At 33.3% G+C, this 15,246-nt stretch overlaps 1 protein-coding gene across 1 annotated transcript in view; it reads left to right on the top strand.

The window, feature by feature from the left end:
* Positions 1 to 15,246, top strand: part of Thsd7a (thrombospondin type 1 domain containing 7A) — a 403,918-nt gene that overhangs the window by 301,384 nt on the left and 87,288 nt on the right. The window contains exons 8-9 of the mRNA XM_046422471.2: positions 6,545 to 6,779; positions 10,631 to 10,746. Of these exons, the coding sequence (XP_046278427.1) occupies positions 6,545 to 6,779; positions 10,631 to 10,746 (351 nt within the window). The remainder of the gene's footprint in view (positions 1 to 6,544; positions 6,780 to 10,630; positions 10,747 to 15,246) is intronic.

The raw sequence follows: 15,246 nt of genomic DNA, 5'->3' as shown, positions 1-15,246 counted from the left end.
TATCTACTAAAAGAAAATGTAAGCCCAACATTCCAACATATCAGCTCAGGAAATGACTTCCTGAATAAGACTTCTAAAGCACAAGAAGTAAAATCAATAATCTATAAATAGAATGGCATCAAACTAAAAAACTTCTTCACAGAAAAGAAAACAATCAAAAACATGAAGAGGAAGCCTACAGAATCTTCCCAAAGAGAAAATCTTTGCCACCTGCATCTCAGATAAAGCATTAATTTCCAGCATACATAAAGAACCCAAAACACTTTATGGTTTTTAATTTGTAAAGGTAGATATAAAAATATAAATGTAAACTGTGTGAATATATAGCTGGATTTATGTCCATATCCACAAGTATTATTAACTCAATTTACTGGAAAGACATCAAGAGTGGCAAGACTGCAACATCAGTAAGTCCATTTAACACTAAGATTTTGGTTTCATTTCTTTTTTCTTTCATTTTTCTTTTTCTTTCTTCTTTTTTTTTAATGTGTATGTGTGGGTGTGTGTATGCTTGTGCACACTCAGGATTGAACCCAGAGCCTTGTGAATGCTAAGCATATTCTCAGTCATGGGGCTCCAGCTCCAGCCCCAGATCTTGGTTTCTAACACCATCTCTAATAAAAGGAAGCAGGCTTTTTGGAGAAATGGTGGATTCCAGAGCTGTGATAGGAAAAGTAGAAGATGGCCCTGAAGAATCTTGTGCTAGTAAGAAAAGAAAAGAGGACTATGTCTAGAGCCCAAGAAGCAGAAACATGATTGAAGAATCCCCCACTGTTCACATAGACAAACAATTTGAATAACAGAATAGTGATCCTAATAGATCATGACCCATTAAATAAAATTGGAAAACATGGATGAACATTTGGAATAAATAAAAAATAAATAAATTGAACATCTGATGAAGAGCAATTTATTTACTTAGCCTCAAGTATCTCTCATTGGAAAAATCTTACATGTACCACTTGAATCCAGTCATCAAAGTTAGTGTCACCAGTAATGGATCAAATCAAAATCTTGTATCCTCCATGTGACACAGTGAGAACATGACATCATTCTCTGATGTTCTGTCAAAAATGCATATATAGAATCCAATTATGAATATCAGAAAATCCTAATCAGAAGGTACCATACAAAATACCTGACATTTACTCTTCCAGAATATCTAAATTTAAAAAATTAAAGATTAAAATAGATTAACAATAAACATGACATCTAAATATAATATTTGATTCTGAACTGAACCCTTGGGCTATGAAGGTTATTTTGGGGCACTTGACAAATTTGAATGGGTTCTCAGAATTAGATAGTAATAATATATCAGTGTTGATATCCTAATTTTGAATATTAGATGTGTTGATATAAAGAAGAATCTCCTTGATTATGGGAAATACACCCTAAGGTATTTACAGTAATCAATATAATTTTGTCAACTTTATCTAGATGATCTAGCAAAACATTTTTTGATATGGTACTTTTGATTTTACAGTAACTCTGAAGTTGGTTTAAATTTTTAAAAAATAAAAAAATAGAATATGAGCAATGTGTATATAGTCGCTTTCCACACAATCATGAATAATAATATATAGTATCAACCACATTTGAAAAATAGTCATGAATGTTTCTTATTGAAATGTAATTTGAAAACTAAATCATAAGTCATAGCCAACTAGAGGTAGTTAATACACTGGAGAATGTAAGAGTGATTCTTTTCACTTAAAAAAAAAAAGAAAAGGTGTTTCTGTGTCTTTAGTGCATGTATGTGGAGGTGTGTGTATCTTATTTTCTACTTCTTCTGGCTAAATAAAATTGATAATGTGCTTTTTTAGAATTCTATGATATTGTAAGGTTAATGTCTTCCTAGTATAAACTGTAGGATTTTCTCAAAAAGCTACTTTAAAGTTATGTTTAAAAGTTCTGAAAGAAAGCAATTTTTTAATACTGAAGCTTGGCATATTTAATATAAAAATAGTAACGTAGTGATGAATTTGAACAAGAAATTAAAGATTGATATTAGATTTTTAGACCTCTCAATTTTTTGAATCTCCTTGAAGATGCAGATGCTCAGCAAGCTTCATTTAAAAAGAAAAAAAAAATAATGTTCATAATGTTTTCCACTAAGTATAATAACAACTTCTGTTAATTTTCATTATATAGTTAATCATCCTTACAGAGAGAAAAATGAGAGAATGTTTATTTTTGCAAAGTTCAGAATGACCTGATATAACTTCATCAGCCAAATACCAATATGCCCTATACCCACTTTATTCACAGAGAAAAATAGATGCAGATTAAAATAGAATCGTTCCAATTTTTTCTGAAATGATTTAGTAGTCTTCAAAAATCATTTTACAATGCAAAAACATGAAGGATAGTAATATTTCTACTTTAACTTGTTCATTTTCTACAGCTAAAGTATTTTAATTCTAAGAGCCAGAAAGCACCCATATTTCCTAGAGGATTTGGAGGAACCCAGGATGTATATATACACGTACAACTCTGGTTTCTAAGTAAATACTGGCACTTCCCCATCCTCCCACTCTTGACCTTGAAGAGGGACTTCTGCTTAGATCTGTCTCCACATGACCACCACACAGGATTTATGCAGGCTCCACAGCAGGAAGTAGTCTACCTCTTTATGCAAGGAGAAAAGTGGGGATGGGGCTGCACTGCAGCAGAATCTCCTGAATACTCTTGAGGCTAAAGCTCTTTCTCCCCAAGCATGCCCTTACCAATGTGCTTTTCATCCAGCAGTGGTCTGCAATCCAAAGGATTTGGGCTGCAATATCAGACACTATCAGAAGCACCTTGTGGCTTCCTCATCGCATCCACCTGGTGTCCCTCCTTATCCCTGTGCCAGTTACTCTCCACTTAGGAGTTTATCAGTATTGCTAATTCCCAAGGTCATACCTACTTGCCTCCGTTTGCTTTTATTTATTTATTTATTTTTTTCTGCTTTGATAAAATCCTCCCTCCCTTCCATGTCTCACTCTTCTTTTCAAAATCCTACTCCTTCAAAACTCATCTCAGTGCCTCCTATCTGAGGCATTTTTCAGTCTCCAAAAAGTAATGGAATCTTCTGCCTTTGAATTCTAAATTGTACTAAATACTTCTCTTAACGTAATTATGACATTCCACATAGAATAATACTCATTTCTATGCTTGTCTTATCCCCTGACTACTCTTCCTCACTGCATTATAATATACCTGTAGTAGCAAGGACAATTTCTAACCCCTCTAGTGTCCCTTAAAGTATCCCACATGAACACTGCACACCACACTAAACGTATTTGTGTGCAAAAATTTTTTAAAAGAAGGTTCTTTGTTTCACTCCATCATATAAATTGCAAAGGTTATCAATGTCCAGAACAGAAACATAGCTTTGATCTGGTACATCCTAGCAAAGATTGATGTCAGAAGAAAATGTCACTATTTTATTTCTAAGAGAAGTCCAGTTAGTAGTTGATATTTTCCTCCCTGGACCTAGCAATTGAACCCAAGGTTGCTCTACCACTGAGTACATCCTCAGCCCTTTTTATTTTTTATTTTGAGACAGGGTCTCACTAAAGTTGCCCACACTAGCCTCAAACTTGTGATCCTCCTGCCTCAGACTCCCAAATAGCTGGGAATAAAGGTGTATGCCACCATACACCTGGTAATAATTGATATTTTTATATGAGTATAAATGTTCCTTCACAAAACAGAATTTCATCCAGATCCCATAAAGTCCTTCCCTTTGATGGAATCATAGAGAGTCTAAATAGTGACTTTCATACAAAGCATATATTTTTATATGCAAAAAGATTTTTAAAAATATGGTTATTGCTAATTTTGTCATAGGTCACATTTTACATCTTTTACAGTACTGTAGAAATATTCCCAGATGTCTGGAATTAGATCATTCCATAAATAATAGATACATTCAATATTATACTTATCAATTTTTCTACTGTAAAATTATTCCCCAAACAACAAGACAATGCTGCAAAGACTGATTACTCCAACCCAGACTTTCAGAATTGCCATATTGTTGTTATAATTAAGACCACATTGGGGCTTATCTGCGCAAGGATCCTGACAATAGCCCCAAACTGCTGATGTAGCTTTAATGTGGATTGGGGCAAGAAAATAAATAGACTTTATGTATGTAAACTTAACAGCTATCTTGCAGTTCCTCGACATGTTATGCTGATGTTGTAGAAGTTTTTTTCCTTATCATTTTTCCAAAGCCAACTAGTTAATTCCAATGTCAAAAACAATTCAGAGTTTTAAAATCACAGTTTAAATAGCATACATATGTTCACAATGAAAGTAGTGTAAGTAAACAAGCATATTTTGGGTGGAAGATTATTAATTTAGTCTTACATATAAAGGAACTGTTAAAATAATGTTATGTATGTGTGTGTATGTATATATATATATATATATATATATATATATATATATATATATATAAACAAGTGCTTGAGAATTAAGATTGAATAAATCTAGTGCCTCAGGGAATGAGTAATATGAGTGCTCATTTACTTTTCCCCAATCCAATTAGTGTGTTTTAAGATTCATTTCTATTCAAATCCTAAACTTCTTTGCAGGAACTGCTGGGGTCACCGAGCTATATGATGGAAGATAGGATATGAACTGTGACAGATGGTTTCACCTTCATGAAGCAGGGAACATTAATGAAATGTTGTTTAATGCAGGTTGTTCTGATATTGAGACCACATTCAACACTGCATAAATGATTCTAAATTGCCATGAAGTTCTCACATATACAGCCTACTGATTTATATGCCAAGTAGAGAGATGTCCTTAAACATAAAGGAGGAGACACGTGAAGCTCAGCTTAGGGTGTGGCCACTGGAATCAAACTGTCAATAAAGTGAGCAACAAATTCCTCCAGGACCCCAGCTTAACAACATAAGACTTTTCACTTTCATAATTGGCATCAGAAATAGCAGTATTAAGAAACTGGACTTCTAAATTCCTCATTATTACAGTGGTCACATCATTTAATCTGTTGGAACTCATCCACTTAATATTTTTTAACTCATATGACAATTGTGAACACAAAATGAGGCCTCATCATGGAGTACTTATAATGCAGCTAGCACATTAAAAAAAGATGTCAGAATAATAATCCCCACACCATATTCCACTGATTAAAAAAGTTGGATCTGTTTTGCCCTTTAACATCTCTAAAATCATTGTGTGCATCTTAAAACTGCTATGGCCAAGTTAATGACATAGTTGTTATGTATGTAAACTTCTGTGTTATTCCTGGTGGAAATTGCAATCCCATGTTGCTTCTGCCAAAACACAGATGATCAAAAATAGCTAAGGACCACTGGAGGAAAGAAAAGAAATTCTAGTTGCTTGCTTAAGATTTTATTGACACCTTTGTGACAATTAAGAATACAAAAGGATCAGAGCCTAGAGATGAGTATCAGTATCCTGGAAGAAAATTCTGGAGATGGCAAAAATGAACTTTTTTTAAGAAATTCTGAGCCAGGCATGGTAGGGTACGCCTGTAATGCAAGTGACTCAGGAAGCTAAGACAGGAAGATCTCGAGTTCAAAGCCAGCCTCAGCAACAGGGAGGCACTAAGCAACTCAGTGAGATCCTGTCTCTAAATAAAATACAAAAAAAGGGCTGGGGATGTGGCTCAGTGGTCGAGTGCCACTGAGTTCAATCCCTGGTACCAAAAGAAAAAAAGAAATTCTGTGTCACCCACACCTTTGATGTCACAGAAAATGATGCGGTATAGGAGAACACACACTTCAAGGAGTACGAGTTAAAAAGTGACTCAAAAGATCTTAATTCTGAATGTAACTTTTTGGAATATATTTCCTTTTAATGTGTACAAAACTGTGATATAAAACTATATAAGTCGCAGGAAGGTATTTCAATAAGCACATAATAAAAACTAGGGTTGAGAAGAAAGCATTTTATCATAGTTTAATTTTTATCCATTTTTTTTCCTTTGGGACATACAATGATGGTGCATTGCACAGCCAATGACATCTAGATTTGAAGAAATGTAATATTATCTTTACTTAGTGGCTTTTCCAGTAATGTTTTGGAAGATCAAAAGGTATCATTAGATTTTAACATCCCTATATCTAATCAACCTAAAACCTTAAACATTAAAATAAGCAGTACTATAAAACCTGTAATTAAGACTTTCAATTTGGGGGATAACATTTATAAGTACACTCAGTTTTCTTCATGCACAGAGTCTCAACGCACCTGTTTCTTCTAATTAGCAATCACATGGCTTCTTTGCACCTCATGTTCAACTTCTCTGTAGAACAATGGCCTCATTCTTTAAGGTTGCCCATAGTCTTCAAAAGCAAGTATCATATCTACCACATACTTTGTATTTTAAGCTAGATTAAGCTAGAAATATGTAATATGACTTCCTAACACGCTATATGCTAAATAAGTAGCAGTTATCATTGTTGTTCACCCTGTTCATTCCAAGGAGCAGAGAAGGGGAAGGTTCCTGTTGGCTCTGCATTTCATCTGCTATCACTGTCCATTTTTGTAGGTGGAATTCGCTGTCCAAACACCAGTGCTCTGCAAGAGGTGCGCAGCTGTAATGAGCATCCCTGTACTGTGTACCACTGGCAAACTGGTCCGTGGGGCCAATGCATCGAGGACACCTCAGTGTCATCCTTCAACACAACTACGACTTGGAATGGAGAGGCCTCGTGCTCTGTTGGCATGCAGACAAGAAAAGTTATCTGTGTACGAGTCAATGTGGGCCAAGTAGGACCCAAAAAGTAAGGGCTTTAGAAAGACAGCAGTAAATCCTCTGGTCAGCCATGCAGAGGATTGGCTCAGGCTTCACTTGCTTCATGAAATGGAACATTTTAATGCATGTCATACCTGTCCTCAAGAGTAAGATTTGTTTGTTTTAAATGTCAGCTGCTGATAAAGCTGTAATGGCTTTGGAGTCTTGTACCTGAGATCCATAAATTCTATAGGAATCTTTCTATCTGGTACCGACTTTGTTTTATAGAAGCACTTTCTGCTTTTATTAAGCTAGCGAGGCAATGAAAGAAGTGCTTGCTGTAGGCCTGGCTGATCAGTAATGACAGTATGGAGTTCTAGGAGTGTAGGTCATCCATGACCTCCTATATATCCGGAGGTTATGGAGGCTGCCAATCTACTTTAATTGGGTGGTAGCCTTCTGTGACCTGCCTTTCATTTCCCCTAGAAAATACCATATAAAAATACGGAGACCAAACTTATTATATCCACCAGTGGTTAAATGAATAAGCCATTTACTTCCAAGAGAGAGCCTTGAGACAGAAGGAGTGTTATGATAAAAAAAAAAAAAAAACAACTATCAGTTTCTCAGGATTGTTTCAAATAGTTTTATAACAAAACAACCATTTTCTAGAAGGTAGGACAAAGAACCAGAGAGTTGGCATATTATATATGCCCTGTGAGAAATATAAACAAAACAAGGAATGGCACAACCAGGTAAGAAATTCTCAGAGAAAATTAATAAATAAAATCTAAGATCTATTCTTTTGAGAGAAAGAAATTTATTTTTTGAAATTTAGAGAGCATAAATTTTCAAAAATTCAGATCCTCTCAGCTATGAAACATGGGTATGGCTATAAAGGTATAAATATATTCTCATATTTTCCAAATAATCTGCCAAATGGTCAAATATTGAGGGTGATCTTAATTAGTTAGGACCTACCTAATTCTGGTCTCAATTTTCAAAATATACTGAAAGGATTTAATGAAAAAGATTACTAATACAATCACTCAATAAGTGTTAGAAATTGTTATTTTCTCTTAAAATTTTTAGATTCTTCCTAGTCTTTCCAAGGAAATGAAAATAATTTATCTGGTATATGGAAAACTCCAGAGTGATAAATAAGAACCCCATTATGAGTTGTTTTATCTGGCTAAGGCTTCAGATATTAGAGATGCTTTTAGCCCAATAATTTTTTCATTTATATCATTTGAAATTTGAAAATATATTGGAAAATGTATACCAAAGTGATTTGATAAATTGAGTTTTTTCTGTGTGCTTGAAAGTAGCCCCAAACTAATATTTTAATATTATAAGTGTCTGATGAATCCAACTCAGGAAATGAATGTACAGTGTGTTAAAATTCAGTGGTAGTAGCAGCAGAAGAAAGTCCAAAGTCCTGGAAGATCCTGGTTCTTTTTTTTTCCCCAGACACCTAGAATGTATTTTATTTACTTTTTTATTTTTTAGCAGTTTAGAAATTTATTCTGTGATTTTCTAAAGTAATGTGAAGAGCTGATTACTTGCTAATAGTCCTTACACCCCTTCCAAATCAGAATTTACTATTGATGATATCATCCTCTTACTGGAATTAGAACAAAGGTAGGAATATTCACTAGAGAGGTGCAGGGACAACCTTCAGTGGTGCATGATGAGGGTTATTATGCTCTGGACAGTAAGCTCACTGTCTTACTCTATGTGTTTGTACAGTTAGTCACCTTTCAGAAGTTGTTGTTGACATTTCCTTCACTTATACAAACTACAAAAAAAAAATTTTTCAGGCTAATTGATGTGCATGTGTACAGGCCTATGCTTAAAGGAGACTGCTGGATTAAGATCATTGAATCAATCATGAAAGTCCCGTGTTGGACCACCACAATAATCCATTAAAAAGTTGCTTTGCATTTGCAGCCTGTATTCAATGACCTGAATACATCTATAGATTTGTTAAATTGAATGGATTTACTTTGCCCTTAAAATTCTGGAAAATTAAGCAAGTACTTTGAATTTGAAAGAAAATGTTATTGCCCTTCTCCATAAATGCTGGGTTAAATTCAATGAATGCTTTGCAATACTAGTCATTTGAAACAAAAATGCAAATAGAAAGCTTGTTTCAAACTTCTCTTAATAAAATAGATTACTGTGCAATGGTAAAATCAATGTTATTGATCTTATCTATCCTTCCAAGTAACAAACTTCAACTCCTATCACATCTGTTTAATTTGACCTTGAATAAGATTTGGGGAAAAATCAATTCCTTGATTTAAACCACAAACACTAAATACAAACAGTACAAGGGAGAAAAGGAACATGTTGACTGAACCAATTGCCTCACCAAAGGAAGTCTGAATTCATTTTATTGAATCTAATCTAGGCTGTATAATTTATCTTTGTGTGTTCATTTAACAACTTTGTGGTTAGTAATTTTGTTCTCCACAGTCAGCCAAGTATCTTGCTGTGGCTATTTCTAAACTAAAACAATATTTGGAGTTTGTCAATGATAAGATTGTAAATCCCATTGATTTATTCAGGACTAATATTTGAAGACCATGCAATTGAGTAATGCCCTCCCATTGTTAAAGTTATAAAATTGCCTCATTGAAAAGGAGTGCTTTCAATAATAATTACTGACCAATGATTCCATAGTCCCAAAAGAATTAACTGGATTACATGTGAGATTTTGCCATATAACATTTCCTGGCATGCAGTTAAGTTATAATTCTAGTGATTTACAGTTTGAATTATAGCACCACAATCAGCTTATATGTTCCACACTTAAATTTCTTGTTGTCCATGACTTTGAATAGTCATTGTAATGAGGAAAATCCAAACTTACCCTCAATGTAAACAGGAGATTATTTTTTTGAAATATTGAATACTATATACTTTTAAAATCCACTTCCAAATAAGCCTAACTATTTTAAAGAAAGAAGAACATATATCTATACCATTAAATAAAGCATGATATTTGTGTATTTGAAAGGTTTTTTAGATAAATATTATCAGATATATAAAAAATAAAATGTCCGTAGAATGCTATAAAGAAATTATTTTAGTGGTGTTGATTTTTTTTCACTTATAGTTCAGTTCTGAAAACATCTCCCACTAAGGATACTTTAAAATCTTCTTTGTTACTGATTACCAATTTATTTTTATCGACTTTTTATTTTATCTATAGTCACTTTTTGTTCCAAAAAAGATATTTTAGCTTATAAAAAATTAAAAATATTTAAATCTCTAAAACTAGGTAAAAAATGGAAGAGAAAATAAAGATCAATACAGTAAATAAAACCAGGAAAAATAATGGTTTATGAATTTTTATTTTATTATTTATTATAAAATATATTACTGTTAATACAATATTGTTTTTGAGCATGAACTGTGTAAAGAATATACTTAATTATAAATTTGTTTAAAGGTATGCATATTTTGTAAAAAAGAAATATAGAATAACCTGGAAACTCACAATAGGCACAAAACCTATTTAATTATAGAGAGATATAAAATTGGGTCCTTAAATTGGTCATGTGAATTCCTACAAAATTTTTTATAAAGCATGAAAGAAAACACATATTCATTGACGGAGAGATTATTATAGCGGGAGAACATAGAATTGTTATATTTGATTCTAGGTAGCACAGGTGCTACTCTTAAATCTACACATTCTGTCTTAAAAAGTTTTACTGAAATACAATTTGAAATAATTAACTGAGTTAAATGGTTCTTGACAAAAGTAGAAAGACTGCCAGAAATTAAATAATACAGACTGATGATGATTTGACAATTTCAGCAATGAAAATTCTAAAGTTAAGTCATCTGGCTTACTGTGAAGACCTAATAATTTCTCTTTTCTTTTTCTAGGTGTCCTGAAAGCCTTCGGCCTGAAACCGTGAGGCCTTGTCTGCTTCCTTGTAGGAAAGACTGTATTGTAACACCATATAGTGACTGGACACCATGCCCCTCCTCCTGTAGAGAAGGTATGGTCTGCAGAGTTTCTTCAGCTTTTTCCTTAGAAAATGCATTCAACAGAACTTCCAGATTCTTCTGACCAAGCCTTGTTTGTGGGTCTTTTCTCGTTACTGCTGGGAAAGGTATCAATATCCTCTGGGTGACTTATGCAAATAACTGAGCAAATTTTCTTTCAGTGTCACAAATAATACCCTCTCCTGTTTTCTTACAGAGGGCTGTTATAGTCCTGGTTTGGCATGAATGCCATAACATTTTGGTTTTCCTCTGGAAATATATTGCGTTAGAGTACCAGACAAATGAGTTTTATACCAAAAACTGACTTGAAATTTTATGATATAGATCAAAGTGAAAGCATTCTAGACTTTGTTATATTAATAATGTTTGATTTTACTTAATTCTAAAAGACTGTATACTGGTCTTCCAGATTCTAAAAATAATATACAGTGATCTTATCAGTACACATGGCTTCCAACCTACTTACTGGCAAGAAATAGCATGAGACTGGATTTGCTACAGATTGAATTATGTAGCTCCAAGGATGGAAATAAAGGAAGAGAAAATTGACCAAATTGTTTCTCTGCCAATGCTTAATGTGCCATGAGGTATTTACAAGATGAGTATTTGTTCTCAGTTTAGGTTGGTTTTGCTTTCATGACTTACAAAGTCTCTTTAGTGTCATGGCAGATCCTTTGATAGTTTTTTCTTTACCTTGGAGAACAGAGGCTTTTCTCATTGCTGCTGGGGAAGATATCAGAGTACTCCAGGTGACTTCTGTAATGACTGAGCAAATTTTCTCTCAGTGTCACAAATGACACTGTCTCCTATTTCTTATTTTGCTCTCCCAACAGACAGAGCTAATGTTTCTTAAATTCCTTTTATGTTTGTGTTTTATCTATGCTTCTCGACTCACTAAAGAAATTTAATTAACAAGTATCTAACTGACAAAAAGTTATTTAATCCTTTAGAGCATATAAATTTAATACTGGATTATTTTTACAATATGATTAGCATTTCATAAAGTTGACACATAAGTCTCTTTTGTTTTTATGCTTTTTCTATCAAATAGCCTTAAATACCAAACTGAGCAAGACTAGGAAATTTTTTTATTTTAAAAGTCTTGAGCATCTATGTAGCTTTTGAGGAAAAAGAAAGGTATTAGCTTTAAAAATGTTAATGACACAAGCTTACTAATAAAACAATGTGATTGTCTGACATTTTTCAAATTTTCTTCTTATTCCTTTATATTCTTTTATTAAAATCTAAATAACATATGATGTTCTTTCGCTTGGTCACAACCAGCAAGAGCATTATGCTTTCATATAGGTTAGTATTTCTGCGTTAATTGTTGCTTATTCATCAGGGTGGTGAAAAAGTTATCATATAAAATTAATGTACTTATAAATTTTATTCTTAATGTTTTTCACTTTTTGTTTTGCTTTAGTATAAGTTACTTAGAATTTCAAAACATGTCATATTTATAACCAAATGATTAATAATTTAACACAAATTTTAAGTGAAATTTTTGAAAGTAAGAAAAGCCTGTCTTTTCCTTATGTTGGATAGGTCCTTGTATTATGTAAAGTACTTTAAAATTAAATTGATCTTTTCTAAAGCATTTCAAGGAAATAAAGTTAAAAAAAATAAATTTTCCATTAAATTGATTCTTGAATAATCACTCATAAAAATAGGGAATCAGGCCAGGTTCAGTGGTGCATGTCTATAATCCCAGTGGCTCAGGAGGATGAGGCAGGAGGATCCTGAGTTCAAAGCCAGCCTCAGCAAAAGTGAGGTGCTAGGCAACTCAGTGAGACCATGTCTCTAAATAAAATAAAAAATAGGGCTGGGGATGTGGCTCAGTGGTCCAGTGTCCCTGAGTTCAATCCCTGATACTCTCCCACACACAAAGAAAAAGGGAATCAGGTAAACTTTTCTCATCTCTAAACCTTAATTGGAGCTATTTTAATAGCCTATTAACTTTTTTCTGTGAGATTGTTTTTGTTTTTGTTTGTTTGTCTGTTACACAAGAGCCTTATGCATACCAGACCTGGGTGCTACTACTGTGCTATAGTCCTGTTCCCTGTAAGTTCTTGAAACTTCTTTTGTTATATATTATATGTGTCTGTAAGTGTCTGTAAGTAAAAGTAAAATATAAACAATACAATATTTTATTCATAAAAATACTATAATTAAAATTCAATTAGCATAAACTCTAAATTTGTGGATTTCTTAGTGAAAAGAACATGATTTCCTCCTTTCTGTTTGATCATTAATAATATTAAAAAATTATGTGTTAAAATGTGACAACTCAAAGAATGGACTTTTAAAAAACATTTTTAGTAAACTGAACAAATAAATAAATAGTGAATTCTATACATTTGTTAACTAAATAATTACTCATTTTTACATGTATACATGAATACTTATTGAATCATTTAATACTGTTTATAATTAAAACAAAAAAAAATGGTCTTATAAAGAAAATAGTCCCTGACTTAAAGGAAACTTTGGATTTCATTTGAAATGTAGTACTCTTCTATATAGACCAGATAATGTAGAGCTTGTGTGATTCAATAACAAGATTTAGTGGTCAAACAGCTCTAAAGAAGGGAAAGGAAAAATCATTGTGAGAGCGAATGTTAGGGAAAATATTATTGAAAGGGAGATGGATGAGATCTTTTTGAAAGAGGAACCACATAAATTCCAAGCATGGGGGCATCAGGAAATTCCCAGGTGACCATGTAAAAAGTACAGTGTTTTTAGAGAGAGAGTGTTTTGGGGAAAGTGCTTATGTGAAATTAGAAAGGAGAATGGAAGCAACTAATGGAAGAGTGAATTGAACTTACTCTGATACACAGCAGAACATAACTTTCTATTTTTGGACACAGAAATGAGTAGTAGACTTCATGATATTACAGAACAAGTGGACTTTGAATCAGCAGATCTGGTTTGAACACCTGGCTTGGCCACTTGGCAGCCAGATTACCATAGACAAAATACTATAGTCCTCCAAGTCTTGGTTATAAAACCTGTAAGTCATTCCATGGCTCAAATGAACTAATCCATGGTAAAGCTCTCTATTCTTTAGCCACCATTTAATTAATATATTATCTGTCATCTATCCCATCATGGTTACAGGCTCCTATAGGAAAGGCACAGAAGCCTGTGTGTGGTTATCATCTGGTAAATGTTTTAATTTAGCAAGCTTAATGCAGTCTTTCTGAGAAGTTTAATTAGATATATGTGGGAAAATAATTTAGATAATAATAAAACTTATGGATCAAAATTTTTAACCAGTTATTCATTGGAAATTTTCTGATAAATTTACTGATTTTTATTGTTGTTGTTGTTGTTGTTAGTAACATTAACAGTAGTAGTAGTAGTAGTAGTAGTAGTAGTAGTAGTAGTAATTGTAGAAGGGACAAGGAAGCTTTACCACTGAGCAACATTCCCTGTCCTTTTCTAAAAAAATGGTTATTACCAAGAGTCTTGGTAAAGTGTGATCCTCCTGCCTCAGAGTCCTGAGTTGCTGGGATTACAGGTGTGCACAAACATGCCCAGCTACGAATTATTTTTAAAAGCTCCATTGCCTCCTTAAAGATCACATATATAATTTGAAGCAATCATTTTTTTTAATTCTATAACAGTTTTCAAGAAAATACAATGTTCCAAGGGTGATTTTAAATATAAGGGATTAGCAATCCCCAGGAATCTAATATTCTTGCTCTTAGGAAACTTTCATCCTAGTGGTATGGGAAAGACAAGGCCCAGAATTATTCTTCTAATCCCTCAACGAGTGCAAAGGAAGATTATCCACTGGCCTCAAGGATCAAGTGTAGGGAAAGGGATTGAGAAAAAAGAAGTGTTATCATTTTTGAGAGGGAAAAAATAGGCAACTTGGTAATATGTGGTAGAATTTTTAAACATCAGTGCTCATTCAGTCATATATGGGAAGAGATATCTAACACAGTTGTCAGAGTTTCTCCAGCCATATTCAGCTGCCTTGTTACAGGAAAACATTGGGAAAATAATTACTTTTGATTAGTTAGGGCTTTCCCAGTACAGTTCAAGAAAGGGAGAGAGAACAGAGTCAAAAGTGTTTGTAAAGAGTACTTAAAATAGTAATGAAGAATGAAAACTAACTTGAATCAGGATGGAAGTGAAGTCATGAAGATGTGACTAGATTGTGAAAATGTAATAGGAAAATGAATAGCAATCTCATTGAATTTGAAAATTTTAGTACGAAAATATTTAAAGTAGTCAAATTGGAAGGTGGGGAGGAATGGTCAGAAAGTTAGGTGTTCAAAGATGATACTATATAGTTACTGATCATAATTATGTCAAGGGATGAATAGTGGAGTGAATAACTGACATACGATATAAGGAGGTATAATAATTTAGAGTCCAGTGCCTTAAATGGAGGAAGTCATGTGGATATCAAAGACCCCAAAGTGAGGACAGAAGCGGAAGAGAAAGGATTATAGTGAACAACCATCTAAGGTCACCAACTA

This window comes from Marmota monax, unplaced genomic scaffold (assembly GCF_021218885.2).
Source record: "Marmota monax isolate L192 unplaced genomic scaffold, Marmota_monax_Labrador192_F-V1.1 WCK01_AAM20220418_F8-fsc00027, whole genome shotgun sequence".
NCBI lineage: Eukaryota > Metazoa > Chordata > Mammalia > Rodentia > Sciuridae > Marmota > Marmota monax.
The sequence above is the reverse complement of the archived record's forward strand: the minus strand, read 5'-3'. Positions and strand labels throughout refer to the sequence as shown.